Genomic DNA, 26,581 nt, shown 5'->3' on the forward strand with positions numbered 1-26,581 from the left:
CACTCAGCTCAGAAGGTTGGTATGGTGACGTCTCGAGCGATCTACAAAATTCATTTGTTTGTACCTCGACCCCCAATCCTACCCTGATAGGAAAAACGAAATCCCGAAGCTGGAACAACCGAGCCCTACCATTTCAAAACCCACAATTTCAGCAATCTCCATTAGAAACGAAAACTACAGCAGCACTGAAAACAAATGTTACCTAAAGCAACTGATCAAACACCTTCTGAGACAAACATTATTGAGATATGAGGAACCTACCCATGAAGAAGCGAAAATGCCCACTACTTCCAAGATGCCACCGTCAATAATCCTTGATCTAGATAATATACTTCCTACTCTAAAAACCCCGTCTAAACCTCATCAACCAGTAGCAACAACTCCAAAACATGCTACCCCAAAACCTGATAAACCCTCAGGGCATCCAAGAGGAAGCCTTCATTGCCAATACACTCGCATCCGCCGAAAAAACATGCTGAGACAGTCCGAAGTAAATCTGACCCGGATAGAACGGTGGATCCACCTCGCTTCAATTGCCGACATAATAGATGTTTTGGGCCAATCTATGACCAGAAACGAGTTGAGATTGTGGAAAACTCAAAATGCCAAGAGAGCCTTACACGCTAAACTTCCGGAGGCCCAGAAAAAATTGTACACCTAAAATTTTTTAGTGAAAATCTTTTGTTTCTTTCAATTATTCTAACCCAGTTATAGTTATCGCGAAATTAGTTCATTTTTGGGGAAAAGTATTAAATCATCTGGTACTATATATATTCGGCATACCAACACAATTTTAATGGTTCTCAACATACTATTTAATGTAAAAAAATTGATTTTTGTTGAATCGAGTTGTATTTATTAGTTTCTTTATCTTTAACATTGTTGTGGCTACAGCTGCATGGCTGCAAGTACTAGTATTGAGTTAGTCTCTACTTATGCCTCTTTTGGTTCCAAAAATTTTTTTTCCTACCGAATTTTGTTGCATTTTACTGAAACCTCCTTATTTCATTTTCTGTCGGTGAAAAAGAAACAAGATTGTATTCAGTATTCTTGTAATTTTTCAAGCGGGTATGTCAAGTATCTGAAACTCCTAAATACTCCTATGTTTTAATCTTACAGTACTCCTATACAACCATTAAGTGCAATGGCTGTTACGTCGTCTTTGATCAAGTGCCTGCCAAAAGCGATGTAGCTTTTGGACGACCATTGCTTATTTGTTAGCATAGTTTGAATAATTAAACCTATTTAGCTCAACTTATCTTTTAATTTCGTTTTAGTCTAATTTTAGGAATTAGTTAGCGTAGTTAGAATCATTTTAATCTACAACTCTATTTTAACCAATGTACCTCAGTTGTCTAATTGAGTTCCAATAACGGAATTCTTTTCACGCGTTAATAGCGCGAAAAATATCGCGCGTTAATTGTCAGAATTTCGCCAAAATGGCAAAATTCAAACTCTCATAAGTTTACAAATTCAAGCTCAGGGAAACAATGCCTTTTGTATGATTTAGAAAATTTCCGTCAAAAATGGCTCGTTAAAAAGTCGAAATTTGTCTGAAGAATAAAAAAAAACCACCCCGAGCACAAATATTCCGTTACTTTCATTAACGAAATTTGGATCAATTACTTTCGTTACGAAAATCGGAACAAAAATGTGACAATATAGCTTAAACCGAGCATCCCAAATTTCTATTTCGAAGATTTTTGTAAATTTTTGTATAAGTTTCATCATCATAAATTGGTTTTTTGTTTCAATGTAATCCAAGTAATTTTATTCGCTAGTATATTAAGAAACAATTTAACAATATAGCTTGAGGCGAGTATCCCAAATTTCTAAATCGAAGACTATTTGTCTCTAAACATTCAAGGGACAAACAATGAACAGCTTGAAGTATGAATCCAAATCAATCATCTAAACAGCTGAATTTAAGATTCAGAGCTTGTTGTTGGCTTTTTGTTGATCTACTCGGTCACTTTTGTAACTAACTTTCTTTACTTTACATTGAGAACTCTGATCGTATACTAAGTTGCCAACAAACCTTCACGATCTTTCTCGCCTACTTTTTCAAAAAACTATATCAACATTATCTCTGGGTTTTTGATTTGATTGTTAAGTAATCAGTTACGTAATCAGACCCGTGGGAAATTTCCTGGAAAATGTCTTTGGATACTGTGAACAAAAAATTGGTGGCTATCGGGGACGGTGCATGTGGTAAGACATCTCTGCTCGTGCGCTTTTCCAAGCGCGAGTTCCCCGTCGGCTATCAGCCCACTATCTTCGACAGCTACGTCGCCCAGATTACATTAGGCTCCACAATTGTCAAACTCAGCTTATTCGATACTGCGGGTGAGTTCACGGAGCCCGAAACAGTGAAACAAAAACTTTTTTCGTTTCGGAAAAGTTTTCTCTCAACTAATCTCACAAAAATTACAACCGGTCACTCTTTAATGAGTGAATAAGTCAATTGCACCAGAAACGAGGTTCAAGGTCGCATTAACTTTTCAGCTGAGATAATGTTATATAGTTGTTGAAGCGCGGCCGAAAACATTTTTTTTGTATGCAGAGTCGCTACCAAACTTTTTTTTGTAAAAGTCATCTAATTATCCAAATACCATCAGAAGTCAATACTGATTTATCATTTTGATTTAAAGTTTTTCAATTGTCATGGAAACTAAACAGCCAATCAATGCCAAAAAAATATGTAAATTAGCTCTGACGGCCCTACGGTGGCGCTCATGTATTCTACAACATTACAAAGTGGCTTTTTTCTAGATGAATTTATTTAAAACATTTAGTGCTTGTTCACGAAACGTGACGATTGTCTAAAATTACTATTTGAAGCTCTTTTGTAACAAAAACACTTTTTGACCATTTATTTTTAGATATAGATGTTTTAATGACAAGGCGTCTAAATAAAGCAAGACTCTTTGTATCAGGGCGAAGCTCTGAAGGTTACGAATGGTCATAAGCTGGTCTCGAACATTTTTAGATAATGAAATATTGACAAACTTTGATTTTGAAGCTGAATATTAAGAGTGGTCTATGGAACTAAAAGACCAACAAGACTGCTCGTATCAGGGCGAAGCCCTGAATTTTCCGACCGCTTTTTAATGTTTATGGAGCAGTAATAACATTTAAGAAATTGGCTCTTTTCCAGTTCCCCCCCTTTCAAATTCAATTTTGAAAAGTCAATTTAATGTTGTCACAATGCAATGAAATTTGGCGTGGTGAACAAATCGACAATTCTGAACAGACGTTACAGCGTACGTTACAGCGTACGTTTTTCATACGTTACAGCGTAACATCATGCATTTAGCCGTAATAACACGTAAAACAAATATAAAACTCGCTATTTTGAAAGGGGGGGAAACTGGAAAAGAGCCAAGAAATTAAATGAAATAAAACAAAATGAAACTTTTTTTTCTAAAATTTGAATTTTTTAATGAAAATCATCCCCCCACACGCCATATTAACTACAAAAGGATAGATTTCGCTCCTTGTAACAAATCAATTATGGCAACTAAGGTTCTTTCAACCAATTTGGAACGATTTCTAAGACGGATTAACTCTGCGCTTACGCGTTAAAAGCGCGAATTATATCGCGCGTTAATTGTCCCAAATAGGTCAAAATGGCAATCTTTAAACCCTCATAACTTTACGAAAAATGATAACAGGTAAAATATCTTTTCAAATTTAAGCTCAGGACAACAATACTTTTCGAATGATAAAAAAAAAATCCGTCAAAAATGGCTAGTTAAAAAGTCGAAATTTGTCTGAAGAAAAAAAAACCCACCCCGAGCACAAATATTCCGTTACTTTCGTATCGAAAGTCGGAACAATTAGCCTGTCTCAATTGAGTTTTAGAAAAACTTTTGAAGCACGATAAATCGTCACGCGTAAATTTTGCGCGTCAGCTTATCACAGTAATTTTGCAGTCACTCTTAGTCTATTAGTGAGCGTTTTACAACACTCTTCGAAGGAAATTCTAGTTGTCAGCGCGCCCATTCTGAGACCACGATAATTCTGAATGAAAAACCACCCCGAGCAAATATATATGTATCCCTAATTTTGTTGGGATATATAGCATGCTTAATCATTTCAACTTCAGGGACTACGCGTCAAATAGAGCGAAATATATTGCGCGTAAATTATTCCTAATTGGCAGTTTTCAAATTGCTATAACTTTACAAAACAAGATCACAAAAAAAACAAGACTGCTCGTATCAGGGCAAATCCCTGATTGTTCCGACTGCCTTTTAAGGTTTATTGAGCAGCAGTAATATCTAACAAAATCTAAATGAAACAAAATAAAAGGAAATTTTTTTTTCTAAAATTTGAAATTTTTTATGAAAATCATCCCCCCACACGCGGCTATGCTTTTTTCCTGAATTGAATTTATTTCTGGTGTATAAACCAATTGCTTTAAGCAATCGAATCAAGAACGGAACATTTTTCTAAATTTCTGTCGAAATTGTCTATTTTTTATATGTCTATTTTTGTATCATGTCTATTTTTAAATTACTGTCGAAATTGTCTATTTTTGTATAAGTTTCATCATCATAAATTGGTTTTTTGTTTCAATGTAATCCAAGTAATTTTATTCGCTAGTATATTAAGAAACAATTTAACAATATAGCTTGAGGCGAGTATCCCAAATTTCTAAATCGAAGACTATTTGTCTCTAAACATTCAAGGGACAAACAATGAACAGCTTGAAGTATGAATCCAAATCAATCATCTAAACAGCTGAATTTAAGATTCAGAGCTTGTTGTTGGCTTTTTGTTGATCTACTCGGTCACTTTTGTAACTAACTTTCTTTACTTTACATTGAGAACTCTGATCGTATACTAAGTTGCCAACAAACCTTCACGATCTTTCTCGCCTACTTTTTCAAAAAACTATATCAACATTATTTCTGGGTTTTTGATTTGATTGTTAAGTAATCAGTTACGTAATCAGACCCGTGGGAAATTTCCTGGAAAATGTCTTTGGATACTGTGAACAAAAAATTGGTGGCTATCGGGGACGGTGCATGTGGTAAGACATCTCTGCTCGTGCGCTTTTCCAAGCGCGAGTTCCCCGTCGGCTATCAGCCCACTATCTTCGACAGCTACGTCGCCCAGATTACATTAGGCTCCACAATTGTCAAACTCAGCTTATTCGATACTGCGGGTGAGTTCACGGAGCCCGAAACAGTGAAACAAAAACTTTTTTCGTTTCGGAAAAGTTTACTCTCAACTAATCTCACAAAAATTACAACCGGTCACTCTTTAATGAGTGAATAAGTCAATTGCACCAGAAACAAGGTTCAAGGTCGCATTAACTTTTCAGCTGAGATAATGTTATATAGTTGTTGAAGCGCGGCCGAAAACATTTTTTTTGTATGCAGAGTCGCTACCAAACTTTTTTTGTAAAAGTCATCTAATTATCCAAATACCATCAGAAGTCAATACTGATTTATCATTTTGATTTAAAGTTTTTCAATTGTCATGGAAACTAAACAGCCAATCAATGCCAAAAAAATATGTAAATTAGCTCTGACGGCCCTACGGTGGCGCTCATGTATTCTACAACATTACAAAGTGGCTTTTTTCTAGATGAATTTATTTAAAACATTTAGTGCTTGTTCACGAAACGTGACGATTGTCTAAAATTGCTATTTGAAGCTCTTTTGTAACAAAAACACTTTTTGACCATTTATTTTTAGATATAGATGTTTTAATGACAAGGCGTCTAAATAAAGCAAGACTCTTTGTATCAGGGCGAAGCTCTGAAGGTTACGAATGGTCATAAGCTGGTCTCGAACATTTTTAGTTAATGAAATATTGACAAACTTTGATTTTGAAGCTGAATATTAAGAGTGGTCTATGGAACTAAAAGACCAACAAGACTGCTCGTATCAGGGCGAAGCCCTGAATTTTCCGACCGCTTTTTAATGTTTATGGAGCAGTAATAACATTTAAGAAATTGGCTCTTTTCCAGTTCCCCCCCCCCTTTCAAATTCATTTTTGAAAAGTCAATTTAATGTTGTCACAATGCAATGAAATTTGGTGTGGTGAACAAATCGACAATTCTGAACAGACGTTACAGCGTACGTTACAGCGTACGTTTTTCATACGTTACAGCGTAACATCACGCATTTAGCCGTAATAACACGTAAAACAAATATAAAACTCGCTATTTTGAAAGGGGGGGGGGAAACTGGAAAAGAGCCAAGAAATTAAATGAAATAAAACAAAATGAAACTTTTTTTTCTAAAATTTGAATTTTTTAATGAAAATCATCCCCCCACACGCCATATTAACTACAAAAGGATAGATTTCGCTCCTTGTAACAAATCAATTATGGCAACTAAGGTTCTTTCAACCAATTTGGAACGATTTCTAAGACGGATTAACTCTGCGCTTACGCGTTAAAAGCGCGAATTATATCGCGCGTTAATTGTCCCAAATTGGTCAAAATGGCAATCTTTAAACCCTCATAACTTTACGAAAAATGATAACAGGTAAAATATCTTTTCAAATTTAAGCTCAGGACAACAATAATTTTCGAATGATAAAAAAAAATCCGTCAAAAATGGCTAGTTAAAAAGTCGAAATTTGTCTGAAGAAAAAAAAAACCCACCCCGAGCACAAATATTCCGTTACTTTCGTATCGAAAGTCGGAACAATTAGCCTGTCTCAATTGAGTTTTAGAAAAACTTTTGAAGCACGATAAATCGTCACGCGTAAATTTTGCGCGTCAGCTTATCACAGTAATTTTGCAGTCACTCTTAGTCTATTAGTGAGCGTTTTACAACACTCTTCGAAGGAAATTCTAGTTGTCAGCGCGCCCATTTTGAGACCACGATAATTCTGAATGAAAAACCACCCCGAGCAAATATATATGTATCCCTAATTTTGTTGGGACATATAGCATGCTTAATCATTTCAACTTCAGGGACTACGCGTCAAATAGAGCGAAATATATTGCGCGTAAATTATTCCTAATTGGCAGTTTTCAAATTGCTATAACTTTACAAAACAAGATCACAAAAAAAACAAGACTGCTCGTATCAGGGCAAATCCCTGATTGTTCCGACTGCCTTTTAAGGTTTATTGAGCAGCAGTAATATCTAACAAAATCTAAATGAAACAAAATAAAAGGAAATTTTTTTTTCTAAAATTTGAAATTTTTTATGAAAATCATCCCCCCACACGCGGCTATGCTTTTTTCCTGAATTGAATTTATTTCTGGTGTATAAACCAATTGCTTTAAGCAATCGAATCAAGAACGGAACATTTTTCTAAATTTCTGTCGAAATTGTCTATTTTTTATATGTCTATTTTTGTATCATGTCTATTTTTAAATTACTGTCGAAATTGTCTATTTTTGTATATGTTTCATCATCATAAACTGGTTTTCGCTTCAATGTAATCCAAGTAATTTGATTCGCTACCACACTAAGAACAAGACTGTTGGTATCAGGGCGAAGCCCTGAATGTTCCGACTGCCTTTTAATGCTTATGGAGCAGTAATGTCACGAAAAAGTTAAATGTAATAAATTAGAATGAAAAAAAAATCTAAAATTTGAGCTTTTTTGCGAAAATCTTATTAAGTACAAAAGGATAGATTTCGCTCCTTGTTACAAATCAATTCTGGCAAATAAGCTTCTTTCAACCAATTTGGAACTTTTTATAAGAAGGATTAATTCTCCGCTTACGCGTTAACAGCGCGAATTATATTGCGCGTTAATTGTCCCAAATTGGTCAAAATGGCCAAAATGGAAATCTTTAAACCCTCATAACTTTACGAAAAATGATCACAGGTGAAAAAACTTTCCAAATTTAAGCTCAGGACAACAATACCTTTTGAATGATATAAAAAAATTCCGTCAAAAATGGCTAGTTAAAAAGTCGAAATTTGTCTGAAGAAAAAAAACCCACCCCGAGCACAATTATTCCGCTACTTTCGTATCGAAAGTCGGACAATATTTTTGAGAGAGCTTTAGAGCGTCCATATTCTTAGGTAAACATTGTGCTCAAAATAGCTGTTTACAAACTCGTAATCTCTTTAAAAAAACTAGAACGAGTACAACATTTTCGTCGTCACTTTCTTCAAAAATCGGAATAATTAGATCTCTTCCGCTTCTTTAATGACCCCTACTTAAAACTCTTCGCTTATATATGAAAAATCGGTGCCAAACTCAAAATCTCTTTGTTCTTGGATAAGGTTACAACTTGCTTTAGCACTTTTTTAGTCCAAAGGGGCAGCTGCACTTTGCAAACTCAAGCAACAAAAAAGTGAAAAAGAGCTGAAAAAAATCATCCAAGTACGAGTATCAGCCGGAATAGACAATAAGCCTTCAAAATGTCCTGTGGTTGCTGGGGATCGAACACGTGAGCAGCTCACGAGACCTCCGTGTAATGAAGACTTTATGATTTTCTTTTTACGCAACCTTGAGTAGCAGTAAGCAGGCAACATTGAATGTGCTTCGGTTGACTGATAGCCAATTGATTGACCAGTAGATAGCAATCTAGTTGTCCATAGTTCTTAGAGTTGAAAACCGAATTTCACCCACAAAAAAGCAAATGAGATTACAAAAAATCTGACCTTCAAATTCGAGTATTGCCTAGATAATTCATTAATTTATTTCAAATATTTTTCCTGCTAAACTCGGAAATTTTATTCAAACACTTTCAAATAAAAAAATTTGAGGTGGTTTTTTTTGGAAAAATACAGTCTTACTATTTCTTCCCGAAAAAGGACTATATATTGAAACTCTTTTTATTATTGGACTCAGGCCTAAACAAAAACAGTTTTACCGTATTAAAGTAAGCTAGTAAGATTATCATCAAACAAAATTAAAGTTTGCCTAAAAAATTGTCTAATGAATCTGGCGTAACTTATGCAGAAATAATTTTTTGCTCATTTTTACTCCAGCACTGCTGGAAAAAGTTCCACCCGTTCAAGCATTTTGAAGTTTTAAAAAACACAATTAACGATAGCAAGGTGGATTTTCTGAAAATACAGGATCAATTAAATTCAAAATAGGTTTTCAGTTGCAGTTAGCAAGAGTTGTTGCACACTTACCTTTGGCAACTGTTACCAAATTGCTGAACGAAAATTTTTCTCAAATGACAACCAGCGTTATAAAATATTTTAGACTGCAAAGTAGTGTTACGGCTGAAAATTTGGGTCAAGTTTGACAGAAAATTGTAGAAAGACAATTTTTGCATGCTGGCGGTTTTAACATACACTCTAATCGAAAATTGAATCTAGTGTTGGTTGTTAGCTAAGCAACGAAAATTTAGTACGTTTTTAGGTTCCCGTCACTTTAGTCTACAGTTTTTTTTAGCCATCCCTGCGTGTATTTGGACATCTCATCGTTTTGAAGGTAGAGATAGCAGATGTACGGATGCTAAGGTTTACATATCATCCTACTTTCAAGTGTTTTGGTCGAAAATTAAGACCTAGCCTGACAAGTTCAGTGTTTTTTAAAGTATTTTGTCGTCCTACATCTCCTTCTATGTACTTTTTCCTTCAAAGCAAACTGTTGAACAAAAACTAGAGTTAGAAAACTTAGTTGCATTATTGCAGTGACCTTGTCAACTTGTTTGTTGGATTCATTTTCACCGTATTTTCCAGTCTGTTTGTTGGAGAAGGATTCAGAGAAAACCTGGTTTCTTTTCTGTATCGAAATAATACAACTTCTAGCTTGCCTCAGAGTGAAAATGCTTCAGCTACCTATTTTTAACTGAATCTTGTGTAAGCAATTTTATCAACAAACTTTTGTTTTAAAATTCTACTAGGTTTTTTCATCCGACTACTGCTAGCGAGTAGAATGCAACCTCAATTACAACAAGAAATGTTTGTGAAGTTGGGTGATAAACTATATTAAGACCTTTATAATGAAGCAAATAAAAAGTGCAATGCATAAAAACAAAAGGAACTTCTTTGGATAAATTTTTCGCCAGACGAAAAAGTTGCAATGTTTTGTTTTCAATGATTTTTTTTCTCACAAATAGATGCTTTCTTTGATGCTTTCCGTCCTCTACACTAAAAGATCTCCACTTTTAGTGTCATACAAACTGTTATACAAAGAATTGCATATATAAACAAGGGTAGCCGACTACTGTGCAAGTAACACAGAATGTTCCGTTCATAGTCTCTAAAAAGTTTTTTTTCTGCGCTGTGTAATAAAAAGATTTGGAGTTAAACTATAAATTGGGCATATTGGACAGTCATAAAAATATAGGCACACATGAGAACACTTTTTGAAGAAAAAAAGACTACAAAAAAGAAAGCATTTTTAAAAAGTCTCGGAATTAGACGAAAAATCATAAATTTCAAACCCTTTTTCTCGACGATGGAAAAATAACTTCAAAATTCTTAAATGCCGTTCGAATCATGACGGTAATGGCTTTAATATGATAAATCTTTCAAATTTTTCCGATGATTAGTTGTGGTAGCTAATTTTGCGTGGAAAACAAAAAAAAGGTAAAAACTAAAGCATAACCGAAAACACAGTTTTATAAACGGTCGGAGCAATTATACGAAATTGCGAGTTCTTACCAGCCCAAAAATTTGCTGTCAGGTTATCAGTTTATCCGAAAAAACACAAGCTAACGAATTCTGTCGCTAATGTTCTGGTTCCGTTTTTCAAAATTTGTGCCTTCGACTGCAGGTTTTCTCTTCACATCTTTCGGCAGTACTAAGGCAAGGTCTCCTAGCATCTCGTATCGCCTTGTGAGAGAACGCGCTGTATGTGTAAATCTTTTTTCTAGCTTTTGAGTGGTTTTCTATGTTTTACTCAGACCATCTAGGAAATCTGTAACTGACAACAGGCAACCAAAAAATCGTAACCGAAAAAATCAACTTATTATAACAATTAATCAATTACGAAACGTTATCGCTTTCCTTGAAGCTAAAATTAGAAATGTTTTTTAATGAATCACACTGTATAGTTAGTCTGCTGAACACAAGTAGGCGAACCAAATTTTTCTTTTTGATTTAATAAGCCAATTTTCCAATTGAAATTGTACATAATTATGTGCGATGTTTTTTTTTTCTGTGGATTCTCTACAATTTACCATCTATTGCTTTTCTCATACGGTTTCAGAGACTTCTTTTGATGTATTGAGTAAGAACTCGACTATAGTTTTTTAATGTTTTTGAAAAAAAATTTCTTCATTTTAGCATAGATCAACAGACATTTTTGGAGTTGTCCCTTGTTCCATATCATGATCTTCAATTTGATTGTATTTGACATGTCTTCGATTTGATTATAAAACTTTCTCTTTGTTCGTTTTCATTGTGACTGCCTGGCTATTACTTACTTCCAAGGTTTTTGAAATATTACTTTGTCCAGCCAGTTCAATTTAAATAAACTGTTTTAAATGAAGTGATTTCGTTTAAAAAATTTTGGTTCGCAGACAGTGTCAAAAAAAACTCATTTATACTCTGAGAAAAAACAGAAATGGCCATTTCTGTGTCGTGTGGCTGTAGAATATAGTAGGCTATTTCAGATATTTACAATTATCTCGGGAGGATTTATTCTACGCCAAGTTATTTTCTGCGTAAGTTTTACGTAAGCTCTCAGAATTTTAGTTTTTTTTGGGATACAATTCACTCACACCAATATTATATTTCCAACCACTCCACGAAGTGAGAAGAAACTATTTCCTAGGTTTAAATTTTACTGAAAATTGACTACACCCAGGGAAACGAGCAGAGAGTCTAGTGTGGTATCATATTAGGGTCTTAAGCCGTGTTAGCTTCGAAAAACTAATTAAAAGAGTCTCGGTTTCAAGAAAATTTGTTTCTTTTTTAGACTAGTTGGCACGAAATTAAAAACTATACTGTACCCTCATTTCAGTTTCAGAGTTTTTCTTCTACTAATGTTTGTATTTTTGATCTAATTCACTTGCGAATAATTGAAGAAAAAAAAACAATTTTTGGCAAACTTTCTGAGCTTTTCGCGCAGGAACTGGTTGTCCTCGCAATAATTTTAGTTGGTATAAATGTCTACGTCCGCACACGCAAGAATCTAACACGACTCTAAACTGTTTCTTTCTTAAAAATTGGTTCATTACTTGACGTTAGTTATCGAATTTTTATTCTTTTCATCAAACAGACCTTTGCTGCCGTTTTTATAGATGTCTTGATTATTTTTATGTTGCAATATGAATAAACCGACTATTAGTCTCAATACAAGTTTTGATGACTGATACAAATAGTTTTCTCGGATTCCACGTCCCAAAATTCAAGCTGCAAAAATATCTTGTTCCCATAAAAATTTGTAGAAAATCCACAAAAAAATTTACAGTGGAACTCAAAATTCTGTGACTATTCAAACTCCGGCAATTTGACGCACAGGCACAGAATTTTGCCATAATTATTGTTCCGACGTTCAAAGAAAAAAAAACGGAACATTTGTGCTCGGGTGCTTTTTTCTCAAGACTTTTTTCGACTTTTAACCAGGAATTTTTAACGAATTTTTATTGTATCAGCCTGTATTGTTGTCTTGAGCTCAGATTTAAAAAGATATTTTACCTCCGATCAGTTTTTTAAAGTTATATGGATTTAAAGACTGCTAATATTTGGATCAATTAACGCGCGATATTTTTCACTCTATCAACGCGTCAGCGGAGATTTAATCGCTCCAAGTTGGTTGAAGCAGGCGAGTTGTCATAATTGCTACGTTACAAGGAGCAAAATTTATCACTTTTTCTCCGTTTTTTGTATTGTTTCTGATTGAAAAATGCAATATTTTTAAACCAGAGCAGTTTTTGCATAAAAAACTATGCAATTTTCAATCAAAAATTAAAAAAAAGAATCATACTTTTTTGAGATTTTTTTGTAAACTGTTCTCCCAACATGGACCCGATACATAGACCTTAAAAAGCACTCAAATCATTCAGGGCTTCACCCTCATACAATAGCAGTCTTGTTGTTCCGACTTTTGAAGAAAACGGAATATTTATGCTTGGTGTTTTTTGTCAATTTTCGACGATCGAAATAATAGCTTTTTTTATTTTTATGCCCATTGAAGATATCGATTCCTTGAAATCAAATTTGAAAAGATTTTTTACCTCCAATGCTCTGTACTAATTTATGCGCGCTTTGTAGATTTTATCTATAGCCGTGAAAGAGTAACGCGAATTATTCATGCATGGCGATTTATCCCGCACAATAAAATCGTTCCAAATTGAATTGAGGCTAGCTATCGTTTGTATTAATTTCGTACGACTCAAATGTTCACCCTTGATCTTGGTATTGTCCAAAACTTATAGTTTTTCAATATTTTCTTTTCTCAAAAACTATTCGAGATGGGTTAAGGAACAGTCGAAACATTCAGGGCTTTGCACTGACATACGATTAGTCTTGGTATATAATTAGTTCGGAATAGATTGATTTAGCAATGCACAGAAACCAAACGGCCTTGCCTTAGCGTGAGATTGAATATGGAATATTTAACAGAACTACTAAGAAAAGATCTGATTAAATTGGATGGGGACGAAATGTCACTTTTCTCATTGCGGCGAACTGCCCACCAATTGTTGCTTGTGAAGAATCGATGACAATGTTGCTTTTTTTTGTAATGTTCTGTCTTCTTTTGTCTGTAGGTCAGGAGGACTTTGACAGACTGCGTCCGATTGCTTATCAAGATGTTGACGTGGCCTTGATGTGTTTCGACCTTACTCAGGCGGAGAGTCTGGAGAACTGTGAGAACAAATGGAAGGGCGAACTTGATTACTTCATGAAGAGCACCCCCTTCATACTCGTGGGGCGAGTACTCTTCAGTAGCGGATCTGGGGGGGGGGGGGGGGGCTTTGGCGCCGATAAGTTTTTTTTGAGGGGCCGCCTCACGCCAAAAATACGCCCAAAAATAGACTTTTTGGACTGCTTTTTTTTAAAAAAAAAAAAGTTCTCTCGAAAAAATTCTAGTTCCGCCCCAGTGCTCATTGCTTTTGTTTTTTGTTTAATTTTATGTTTTCAGTGATAGTTTTGTCCCCACAATATCGCGCTACCAAAAAAAAAGAAGACTCCAGTAAGGAGTCGCTTTCTTTCGAGGCATCCAACATATTTTAGCAATTTTTTAGAATCCGAATCGCAAAGTTCGCAATCGGGATAAAGGCTGATGCCAAAGTGGGTTTTATCTGATGCCAAAATTATACTTGATCTTCATGAAAGTTTCTTTGCGCCAACTAAAACTGTGTAATACATTTGCTATAGCTACTCAACAAAGAAATCGGAACAAAAATAATGTAGTAATTAACTAAAACTGTCTGGATTCCCAAATAAAGTTCAATCCTCGATCGAATGACTTCCTAAAATTTGACTTCCTAAAAGAAGACTCTCTGACCGCATTTGATTGCTTTGAATCATTTAATATTTTGAGTACTTCAAACTGTTTTCATATTTGATTAGTTATGTGTTTGTCATTTAGGTGTAAATTGGACAGTCGTGAGGAAATGACGGGAGACAGCAATTTAGTGTCCACTCATCAGGGCCAGGACATCGCCAACAAACTGGGCGCAGCACGCTACATGGAGACGTCGGCTAAGAGGGGCGACAACGTCGACGACCTGTTCGATCAAGCCGCCCGACTTGCATTCAAAAGCTCCCAGGGCGGTGGATGCTGTGTTATCTGCTAGACACTGCTCACTTCTATCCTAATTCAGCCCACTTATGATATTTGAAGATAACTTTGGATTGTAATTAAGAAGATAATATATTTTTTATTCACATTACAGGCCTAGTGTTTCTTCAATTTTACAAATGTGGACAGACAACTTGACCATGTCCGACTTTTATTTTAGAAAATCTCGAAACAATTCGCGCAAATTTTCTGACTCTAAGAAGTCCGATGCGAATTGTTTTGAGTCTTTTTCATACAAAGCAACCCCCCCCCCCCAAAAAAAAGGAGTGGGAAGGAAGTATGGCGTAGATTCTGTTTTTTCTCCAACGCAATTTGACTACCTCGAAGGCAACTGGAAGAGGGTCTAGTCTGGTATCTTATGATATGAAGATCAACCTTTGATTGTAATTAAGAAGGTAATATATTTTTTATTCGCGTTCACATTACAGGCTTAGTGGTCCTACCACTTTACAAATGTGAACAGGAAAATTGACCATTTCCGACTTTTATTCAGCAATTTTAGATATCTCGAAACAATTCGCTTGTTTGAGTGTCGAAAAAATTGTCAGAAGAATTGGTTTTCAAATTTTTCAACTTTTTTTTCGTAATAATACTTTACTTTTATTATCGAGATCGATACAGGATTTGATTGAGCGCTTTTGAATCAAAAGCTTGTGTAATTTTACCTGACTTAGACCTAATGACAACAAAGTGCAGCAGCGCAGAGTACTCAAAATATTATGAGCCAACTTCCGACAAGAAGTCGCAAGCTCAAAACTATCTGGAGTATATTCTTCTATTCAATTCAGAACATTGAAACGTTTTTTCCCCTCAATTTTCGGTTCATTGTGAGATATGCAAACTGTGGATCTAAATAGAGTGAGGTTAGTAGCAAACTCTTTGTCATTGAGCTGGGCAACTGTGATTCGAACCCCGATCCAATCACAGAATTAAACAAAGTTACAGAAAATAGTACACGCTTTACTGTTCAATGTTTGCCGACGAAAGTAATGACCAAATTTAAAAAGAGTGAAGCCGCCTTCAATATTGGTCAAAATTTTCTTAGACGAAGTTGTAATGTGCAGTTCAGTTTAACACCCGGGTTGACGTCATACAAGAAAAATTCATATCATACTATTTCATATATGGTGTCTATGGAGAAAAAGCTTATCATACAATTTTGAATGAGGAAAATGTATGACAAGCATTTTTCAATCGAAAGTTTTTTTTTGACAATTATCTTAAATTGGTTTTAAAACTCAAGCAAAACAATTTGGTGGCAGTTTTGGTTACATGAGAACATTTTGACATCAAAAAAATTTTTTCGAACAGAAAATGCTTATCATACAATATCATATATGAAAAATTTATTATGTGCATTTTTCCATAGAAAAATACTGAGGTTAAAATTATTCTATCCCTTTTTTTGGTTGCCAACTTGATTCTGTGCTCGAATAGTTTCTCACAATTTCACAAAAAATTGCGTTTGCTATTTTCATAAAATCTTTGTGATAAAAAGCATGACAAAAAACTTGTTATTTAGTTCTAAAATGTGGCAAAAAATGCTTATTCTGAAATTTCATAGTATGGAAAAATGCTTATCATGCTATTTTCATACTATTTCTTTGGTCGATAAAAAAGTAAGAAATAGTATTAAAAGCATTTTTTGCATAGTATGAAATTCTATGATAGGCATTTTTTGTCAACCCGGGCAGCTCATAAATTCAGGTTGTCACTCGTTATTTTGTAACACCTAGACGGTTTCCAATTGGTACCAAAAAATTAGTTTTCTATCTGCATAAGTTTGTGTGGGTGCTAACATCATTTCGATGATCAAAATGCCTCGTGATGCGAACGTGCAAGTCAGATATACATAAGTGAGTTTTTCTAATTAGTAGAAAAATGGACTCTCAAATCGCCAGAATTGCTAGTTATTCGATTAAGAACTGAGAAGTGACTCTTACAGTTAAATTAGCAACAGTGAAAAAGCTTATTATGAAGATACGTATAAACAAACCACCTTTTGGATTTAATTTTTGTTTTTCAAATCAAAACAAACATCTGCATAGTTTGCATGTTTAACAGCAATAAACCAAAAACGCCTTTTCTCGTCGAAAACCAATCAGATATTCGAATTCATGCGTTAAAAGCTTTGGTAACTTAATCTATTATTTATTTGAATGCACAAGAAGTTTCAAATCAGAATTAATCTAATGTAAATGGCTCAAAATAATGCACGCGCTCTCTTACCGCAAATAAAAAAATGTAAATGTACGCGAAAACATACCACGCAAAAGCACGGCTACAAATAAACACGCGAACAACAAACATCAAGTCTCCTTCTGCTTCAAAAATTTATGAATGAAAAATTTCAGATTTGGATTACTTGATTTTAACGATTAATTAACTTTTTCTATTTATTCTTATCTAAAAATACTTGGTTATTTCATCATTTACTTTGTGAATGATACGTAAGAATCGAGCATGGTGCAATTTCCAAACCGAGAACTATGCAAAAGCAAAACAGACTAAAAATATATCAGTCGACAGAAAATTTGATTAAAAAAAACTGTCATGGAGCCTTGAAGTTCGAGATCTAGCTACTTGTTCTTGTTTTACCTCATAAAATCACCTTGCTGAAATCCATTCTGTTGATCGTTGTAAATTTTGTATTCATTTAAATAATTAATTCGGAAAGAAAATGCGAACTGTCCAAAAAAAATTAATTTATTCAAAATAACTTCTGTGAGCTTTATGATTGATCTAGTGATAATTTGTAAGATTCTGTAAGTTTCGAGTTAAAATGTCGGTGTCAACGACAACAACGGAATGGTTCGCTGCACCCTATCTGGACGAGGAAGGTCAGAGGAACTACAAACCCCTAGATCGGGACATCTTGCAGCTTCCAGTAATAGTATCTCTACAAGGCGCGCTGGAACTGGTAAACATGAGTGACGAGGATGCTCGAAAAGGTACCTACACTCAAGATAACATCCCCACAATAGAACTGGACGAAAACCCAAACTACGAAGCAATGACGCACGAACAGAAGTTAAACTCTCTGAGCGTGGAAGTTCGCATCTTGAACGAGGGCGTTTTAGCTTTACGGGAGGCCACCTACTACCCTACTTTCTTTTCAGCCCCAATAATAACGGGCTGCTCAATTAATAACTTCTACGACTATAGTATCATATCTATACACTATTACATTCTTCTGCGCAAACATAATAACCGAGAAGGAAGAGTGACAAGGTACCGATACTTCCGAGACGCTCCCGACAGGAGACGTGCCTTGAACAACTTCTACAAAGCCATTCAGTTGTTAATACGAGGCAGAGATTTGAGTGTCATCAAAAACATAGAGACACACGAGTGGAAACCCGAAAAAGTACTAGTGATGCTCAACCCGAGAAGTGGATCCGGAAAGAGCATGAAAGTATACGACCAGTTGGTGTCCAAGATGTTACGACAAGCTGCGATGGAAGCGAAGCTAGTTGTGACGTCATATAAGAACCACGCGAGTGAGTACGCACTTCGGGAACGACTGGACATATACGCCGCAATTCTTCTAATCTCGGGCGATGGACTCTACCACGAGTTCCTCAGCGGCATGATGGAACGACCCGACAGACAGGAAGCGGGACGGGTGCCGGTGTCGATTGTTCCGACCGGCTCAAACAATACCCTAGCTGGGTCGGTGCTGAAAAGTAGAGGCGAACACACGAAGAAGAAGTACGCAGCCGCCAACTGTATGTTTGCCTTCATCAAGGGACAGCGACAGGCGTGCGATGTCGTCCAAATACGCAGTAGCAACCTCGTCTTCTACTCAGGTTTGTTAATGAGCACATTTTTGTAACAACAGGCAAATAACGGTGGAAAAAGCTCAGTAAAAACGCTAGAAGTTTTGAGTGTACAAAAATATATGGTGCTTTCTAATTTTTTTTCTGAAATAACATGAAAAATGGTTTGATTGTTTAATGTGAAAATGAAGCATAAATAAGCGAAAATATATAAATGCATATGTATAAATAAATGACGCATAAAACTAAGAAGCATAAATTATTTTGAAGTTAGCTCAACACTAGTCACGCTTCGCATCACTCGCGATAAACGTAGAAATAGTCTTTTCACAGACTGAAAAAAGTATTATGAAATAGCACGAAGTCATCCTAAAATTTCCCAGGTAGTACCCGGGTTCATCAATTTACCTTAAAATGCGAAAAATTACCGTGTCACGCAAGTTTTTTAAGTTAACTGTTTGTTATACATTTTGAGTGGTTGAGAAACGTTTTAGGATTAATTGAAACATGATTTTGCGGAATTTTGTAACAAAGCTCGAGATTATTATTCTGTGGGTTTTGGATATTCGCAATAGATACACCTGTAACTACCCATCCTACAAAATGCACATCTTTTTGGTAGCTAATGATACTGAGACAAAACTTGCTACTGTGTTGCGTAGAGGTGTCTAAAACTGTACTTATTTTGGTTCGCAAGCTCATCACCCCGCGTTTTCAACCTTTTTTTTTTCTTAATCTCATCTCAGATAACCCCAGAATAAGGTTACAATTAGATTACAATTAGATTACAGACTACCCAACAATATAACTTCTTTTTAAAAATCAAAATCAGACTTTCTTGAAAGTGAACCTGGAATAATAGCGTCGATAAATATCAAAGCTTTAAAAGCGAACGTTTTTGCGAAACAAAACGAAATAACACTGCTCGTATATCAGGGCAAAACCCTTAAATTTCCGACTGCAATTAAGGCCAATTGAAAAAATTTTCGGTTGATTAATTTACAAAATACTTGTGAAAAAAGGTGTTTTTAGCTTCTCGTTTTGAGATAATAAGATTAAGTGGCTAAACCAAACTCAAGTTGGAATGCATTAGTTTGCTTCTTAAGCGTGTTATAGTAAAGCAATCGGTCGCACTTTAATTATCCCAATTTGGTCAGGTTAGCAATTTTCAAACGCTCGTAATTTTACGAATAGTGATCACAGGTGAAATATCTTTACGGATTTGAGCTTAAGATAACAATATCTCTCAAATCATATACAAAAGTTCCATGAAAAACGTTTAATTAACAAGTCGAAAATAGAGACTGAATAAAAAAACCATAACAAGCATAAATATTCTTCACTTTCTTGGAAAGTCGGAACAATTAGTAACCAAAAACGACTAGATTATTCAAAAAATATACTTGATTTCGAAAACATTCTAGCTAATAAAAGAATAATTTGCTGAATTTAATTGAAATATGGAATGGAAACTGGTTGTGACCAAAAACTTGATCTTAAAGTAAACCTATCTTGATTTTCGAACCATCTAAATTTGTCGTTTTTTTTAATTGTCAACAAACAACGCAATATCTAAAGGGTTTGCCAGCCCCTAGTCCCCACCTATCGTCCTCACAAAGGCGCGATTGTTCCAGAATCAAACTGCGGATAGAGACAGCTTTTTTCAAATGCGAGTCAAGACAATGCGTCAAGACAATGACTATACTAAATAGAGACAGCATTTTTGAAATGCGAGTCAAGACAATTTGTTTTTTTTACGTCTTTGGGATGCTGCAGGGATACGTCTCCGGGATACGTCTCCGGGATGCTGCAGGGATACGTCTCCGTTTTTTTACGTCTCCGGGATGCTGCAGGGATACGTCTCCGGGATACATCTCATTTTTTTACGTCTCCGGGATACGTCTCATTAAAAGTATATACAAAGAAGAAATAAGCAAACTTTTAGCTTAAGTTGGTCAACGCGCACAAAAAAAATTCTTTTGTCTTCGTAAACAAGCATAGTATTGTGCTCTTTTTCGTTTAGGACTTGGTTTTTTGTTACTTCCTTTAGCACCATGTAGGTTATCTCTGTTTTCAACGCGTGAATGAGGGATTATTTGTTTAGCTAATTGAGACGCATTTATTTTTGAGATGCTAGAGGCATCTTGTGAATTACGAATAGTTTTTCAGGCATCGTTTAGTACACTTAATTGGAATACTACTATAGTTGTGTAGTTAAAATACGACTTAATTTGAAAGAATTTATCGGCAATAAATAGGGGTTAATTGGTGTAGCGTTGCCTCGTTACGGGGTTATAAAGAAGGGGTGTAAACATAGGGGGATGAATAATGTGTGGATGAAGAGCGGGACACTCTTCTTTTTAACTTGTAACATTTCATTTTGAAGTTTCTTAATCGGGTCTATCTGATAATGTTACAAAACTAACCCGCCGATGATATGCTGATCTTACTGTATTGCTGGGTAACTTACACGCAAAGCACGCCCATATTCGCATAAACCAAACAAATAATTAGCGCGTAATACGCAAGTAGGGATAGATTTGCTAAGTCGGGTTTGATTTTGAAAATTTGAAGGATTTGCAGAACTTTTCATTGAAACTTTAAATTAACGAACTAAAAAATTTAGCAAAAAATTTGACCAAATTTAAAATCTAATTGAAAGATTTTGAGAAAGTATTCACGGACTTTAATTTGTACAGTCAGGTAAATTTCATTGAACTTAAAAAAACTCAAAAATTGAAACGAAGTCCAGAAAACGCCCTTAATTTCAACCATATTTCAAAAATACATTGTAGGTTTGATTTTTACGTGTTTTTTGCAGCCAATAAATTTTCAATTTAGGCCCATTTCTGATCAGAATGATTGTTAAAAACATCAGTCGTCGGCATATATCAAACTGATTAACTTGGAGCAAAAAACTTCTAAGTTTCCACCCATACTTTTTGTTTATTTGAAAAAATGTTCAGTGCACATGTACTACTTACATCACTGGAAATCAACGCTCATCTTGGCATGTTGCTGATTCTCGGTAAAAAGTTCTTGACTTTGAGCGGAAGTTTCATCTCAGCAACAAATTTGATTCAGCCTGGAAAATACCATAGTTTGTTCTTTAATCTCGCAATACAGTAATACTCTCTTATAACATTTAACAAATTCATCGGACAACGTCTTATATTTTTGAATTATTTCTGACCTTCAGACAGAGAAATGGCGTTAAAATTGCAATCAAGTTTTCAAAACTGCATTTGAACTGCTAAAAGAGCATTGGAAAATGATTGCGGTTTTTCGGAAAATTTTATTTTTGCATTATTCAAGAGCACAATTGAAAAAACTTTTTCATTCAACAAAGATTTGTCATGTAATTTTTCGGAGCAAAAAAACATATAAAATGCCGACACACAGGCAAACGCGAAACTTCAAAGAAGTATTTCGATTTATTCTAAGTTGGAAGGTCAAAATTATTTGAGAAATATAAAACCTTGTCTGATAAATTTGTTAAACGCTATAAAAAGCTCTGATTATTGCTCTAGGAAATCTAAAAAGAAAAAAACAATCTAAAGAACAAAATAAGCTTCAGTTAAGTGCCAGTAGCATGATATGATCATTATATTATCGGCAGCAATAATACTACTACATGAAATAATCAGCAGCAAAAATACTACCGTAACTGATAAATGCAGTCACCGAAGCAATATGGGATCTACTTAACAATCCCCCTTCAATAGGGGGGGGGGGGGGGGGAGATTGTTAAGTAGATCCGCAATATGTATTGCTGTTAGGCCAGTTTTGAGCAAAAACGACGAGTACCAGAGATTACACAGGTACCTCTGACCTCACCGCCGATCTATCAAAAAATGAGAAGTTTGTCTTATAAAATTCCGTTTGTTAATACTTTTATACCTTTCTGCCTCAATTATTTTATTGATTTATACTTTTTTGTGCACTCTTTTACGTACTATTGGGCCTAGCTAGATCAATCTGTTTTAAACCAATGGTTTGATGCCAGATGAGAGCTTATTGCCCTCACTGTCATTGCCATTTCTATCTGATAGTTTCAAAGAGAGCGCATAACAGCTATGAGAAGTTTCTGCTGCATATGTGTTGCAGCGGTATCCTTGGGCCGAAAAATTGCAATGTGTTTTTTGTTTCCATAATTTAAAAAAATGATGCAAAAGATTCGTGCTCGGTGTGTTTTATCTCTTCAGACAAATGTTCACTTTTTTAACTAGCAGTTTTTGATAGATTTTAAAAACGCGCTCTGAAAGATATTGTAATGTTGATGCGTTGATCTTAATTTTAAAAATATTTCACTTGCGACAATTTTATATGTTTTTGGGGTTTGCACGCTTCAATTTGATCAATTTGGGACAAAAAAATGCTCGTAAAAGTTCCCTTTTCCATCTAAGCGTAGCGTAAGCCTTTTGAGCTAATTTGATCTTAAATCGAATGCTTTCCTTATTAGGCCTGTACTACACGTGGGGGAATTTGGCAACTATCTATGACAACAGTCGAAAACTAGCTGTACTCGGAGGTCTCCGACTCGTACCCTGGATCCTCATCAAACTCATCCGCAACAAGGGCACCTATGGACGCCTATGGTATCGACACGCCTCCGCGGACCCAGGCAGCGAGCTAGTAGAATTACAGAATACCTGTTTCAGCGTATTCCTTATTTGCAACGTCAGTAACATCACTTACAAAGTTACAGCATGTGATGTGCAACCAGGGTCCGGAAAAGCAGTGCTCTGCTACGTGAAATACCCAATTAGCCGAAAAAAGCTTTGGAACCTGCTAAGTCAGGTGAGACGTGGCGAGAATCCGTCGGCTTCGCATGAGTTCGAGACGATACCGATTCAAGCGTGCGTGTTTGAGCCGAGAAGACGCGACGCCGGAGTCGCACTATGCGACGGGGAGGAGTTGCCGACCTCCAAAATTGAAATGGGAGTGTTGCCAAAGTTTGCATGCTTAAAATTTTGACGAGAATTCTTGTCTTTGAATTGTCATATAATATTTCCATAATTCAGATAGACCAATTTCTATTGTAATAAATTTTTTATTGAAAAAATTTTACCATTACAATCGAATTACTAAATCTTCAAGCAGGGGACGGATCTAGGATTTTCTCAAGGGGGGAGGGGCGGATTTGCAAAAAATGTTCGAAATTTTTGGTCGACCCTTTTTTCTAAAAAGATTGTTTTGGCCAAATTTTCTGCGCCACAGGCAAAATTTTGAAAAAGCAAAGCCGAAAAAAAAGATGTTTTTAGCCACTTTTTGAAAAACTTTGACCAAACTTACAAAGGGTGGACTCTTTGTGTCGGCAGGGAGTCGAATCTCTGAAGAAGGAAGCGTCCCCCCCCCCCCCTCAAACCCGCCCCTGCCTTCAAGGATCCTAAAGCAATTACCAAGTTTTTATATTTCTACAATACTTGTCGTCTAAAAAAGCAAAAGAATCTTACAGCAGAATTTTATCTTAAATATGACAGTTTCCTTTCAGTGATTAAAGCAGCCAAAATACTTCAGCAATTTAAAAAAAAAGCAAGAGAGCAAACATTAGGTAAACCTGAAATGGATTTGGAGGCCCCTGATTTCTAAGACTGCTTTTTAATGTTAGCTGAAACGCGGCGGTCCTTTTTTTGAGATTTCGAAAATGTTTGATGCTGTTTGTTTTGTCTGTTAGTTGATTTTTTTAAGTTAACCACAACTTCAAAATTCCAAGACAAGTTCATTTGTTGTATTTTATACTCGTTTAACTTCCATTAAGAATATACTCGGTCAAGAATTTGGTTACATTAAATTTCTTGTAATTGTATGCACTTTCTATTATCAACTTTTGTGAATATTAGGACATTTCTGAGAATTATTTTTTATCCAAGCACTTTGGATTGAATTCATTACTTTCTTGGATTGTTTTCATTATAAAGGAACTATATTCTAGAGTTCTTTTTTTTGGAGCCATTTTTGGTTCCTCAAAGTTTCAAAGGGTTAAAATAAACTGGTTTTGCAATCAGAGTAATTTACCGCAGAGGTGGTGGGTGAGACAAGAAAAGTGATCTCCTTATCTCAAGTTAACCTAAAACAAGTTTTCCGTGAACAAATTTTCTTACAAACCTCTTTTCTTTGGAAATGTTTTATTTATTATTCCGTAACAACTTCCAGAGTCTTTCCCATTTGACCTAGAGGTAACCCCGAAGCCTTTATATCTTAGGTCTGGGGTTCGAAGCTCGGCTGAACCTTAATGTTTTTTTTTCCAGTATGTGATGCAATTGAAAATATTTTTTTTTCGGTAAAAATTGAATAGTCGGACTTTTGTTTGTCTGCTCATGTTTTCTCGTCTTAGTTGCCAAATCACTTGCTCGTGCTGTAAGTAGCTTTCATTGCTGCATCAATTGCAAATGCTGTTGATGCTAGTTTCATTGGAGCCTGAATGACTTAGAATTTTTTTATTAACACTTTGTTTTCGGCTCAACCGGTGGCTACTCAAAGATTGCCGGCTTAGTTGCACATTACGGATTTTTTTCTACTGTAATCAATTTTAATTGTAATTACAAGTCAAAGTGTTATTCTTTGTAGTTTCAAGTGGGACTTAATGATAAATTTTTTTAAATGGAACCACACTGTTCTCTGCTCAACTTGTGACCACTCAAAGATTGTCGCTTTGTTTCCTCTTTGGAAGTTTTGTTCCGTCGCTAACTAAATATTTAAGAGTCTAGCATCTTTGCCTAGAATGAACTTCTATCGAGACTTACGAGACTTAATTTTTGTTAGACCTAAAATTTTTTAAACATTTTCATTTTTCGACTTCTTATTTTTCTTACGTTAGTTGTATCAACTGTTTTTGACTGCTTGTGAAGCGTAAAAACAACCCTCCCCTCCTAAAAAACGCAAAAACTAAACGCTTACCAACAAGGAGCCCAACTAAAGCTGAAGACAACAAGGGGCCCAACTAAAGCTGAAGGTGCGTGCGTGTTTGATATTATTTGATTTTTATACGCTGACGCGGGACGAAATGCGTAATTTCAAAAGTTGGATTTTCTCCAAAACCTTAACTGATTTTCTACTTAAAAAGTCAGAAGAACGAAAACTTTTGGTTATTGATATTTATTCAAGGACTTAATATCTTTGATAAAAAAATTATGGTTCCGCAATTTCAACAGGAAAAATTCTCGCAACAGGTTCTTTCGATTGAATTTTTCATCTCAGACTTGACAGAGTAGTTGTTTAGAAAATTTCAAAAGTTTTCTAGAAAATGGTGGGGGTCAAAAATTGTCCTTTTCAAAAGAGCGGTTGAGGTCAAAAGTTTTCCTTTTGAAAAAAAAACAGGTCGTGGCCGCTAAAGTAGAGAAGATTCTCAAAACTGGGTTTTTCGATTGAACACTTATCCTGAGAATAGGCACAGTAGTTTTTGAGTAAAAAACGATCAAAGTTTCAAAACTGTGACTTGTTTAAAAGCCATGACTTCAAAAAAAGAATTGGACGTGGGCAATTATAAAGGTCGGGGTTCAACAACCTGTGGTTCCGATTAAGCCTATATCAGATTCGATAGGACAGTTTTAGGGACAGTCGAAAAGACAGTAGAAAAATTCTACTTTCGAGAATCATAACTTCTTGTTTAAAACATTTGGGCGTAGCCGTTTATGCCGAAGATAAATACGCAACCTGCAATTTCGATTGAACCTAAAACTCAGATTTGGGAGAATAGTTCTCGAGAAAAGTTTAAAAACGGTCAAAAAAATCAAAAAATTTACTTTTCCGAGTGCCATAACTTTAAATATTAAAAATTTGGGTGTCGTTGCGCAAGCAAAAAAAATGTCCACAACCCGTATTTTGGATTGACCCAAAATCTCAAATATGGGAGAGTAGTTTTTGAGAATATTCCAAAAGTTAAGAAAAGGGTCAAAAATTCAAATTTTCCGAGGACGATGCCTTTTTTCTTAAAAAAAATTGTGAATGGCAGCTAATGCAGGGTGGCTTCTCAATACCCGTTATCAACTACAAACCGACTATCTCAGATTTCAAAAGTTGATTTTCAGGAGAAGTCAAAAAGATTCAAAAAACGGTCAAAAATCAAAAAATTGACTATTCTGAGGGCCATAACTTTTTGTGCAACAAAAACTAGTCGTAGCCGTTTATGCAGAGGACTTTTTGAAATCCGACCGT

The 26,581-nt window shown here is 35.4% G+C and overlaps 2 protein-coding genes across 2 annotated transcripts; both read left to right on the plus strand.

The window, feature by feature from the left end:
• Window positions 1-4,721: 4,721 nt before the first annotated feature.
• Window positions 4,722-14,736, plus strand: LOC134842121 (rho-related GTP-binding protein RhoA-B-like). Its single transcript, XM_063858314.1, has 3 exons — window positions 4,722-5,173; window positions 13,609-13,771; window positions 14,433-14,736. Exons 1-3 carry the CDS (start codon window positions 4,984-4,986, stop codon window positions 14,638-14,640), a joined length of 561 nt encoding a protein of 186 aa, XP_063714384.1. The 5' UTR covers window positions 4,722-4,983; the 3' UTR covers window positions 14,641-14,736.
• A 2,069-nt stretch (window positions 14,737-16,805) lies between these two features.
• LOC134842714 (sphingosine kinase 1-like) lies at window positions 16,806-23,472 on the plus strand. Its single transcript, XM_063859172.1, has 2 exons — window positions 16,806-18,454; window positions 22,887-23,472. Exons 1-2 carry the CDS (start codon window positions 17,428-17,430, stop codon window positions 23,399-23,401), a joined length of 1,542 nt encoding a protein of 513 aa, XP_063715242.1. The 5' UTR covers window positions 16,806-17,427; the 3' UTR covers window positions 23,402-23,472.
• Window positions 23,473-26,581: the final 3,109 nt, after the last annotated feature.

This window comes from Symsagittifera roscoffensis, chromosome 3 (genome assembly GCF_963678635.1).
Source record: "Symsagittifera roscoffensis chromosome 3, txSymRosc1.1, whole genome shotgun sequence".
Classification (NCBI taxonomy): Eukaryota; Metazoa; Xenacoelomorpha; order Acoela; family Convolutidae; genus Symsagittifera; species Symsagittifera roscoffensis.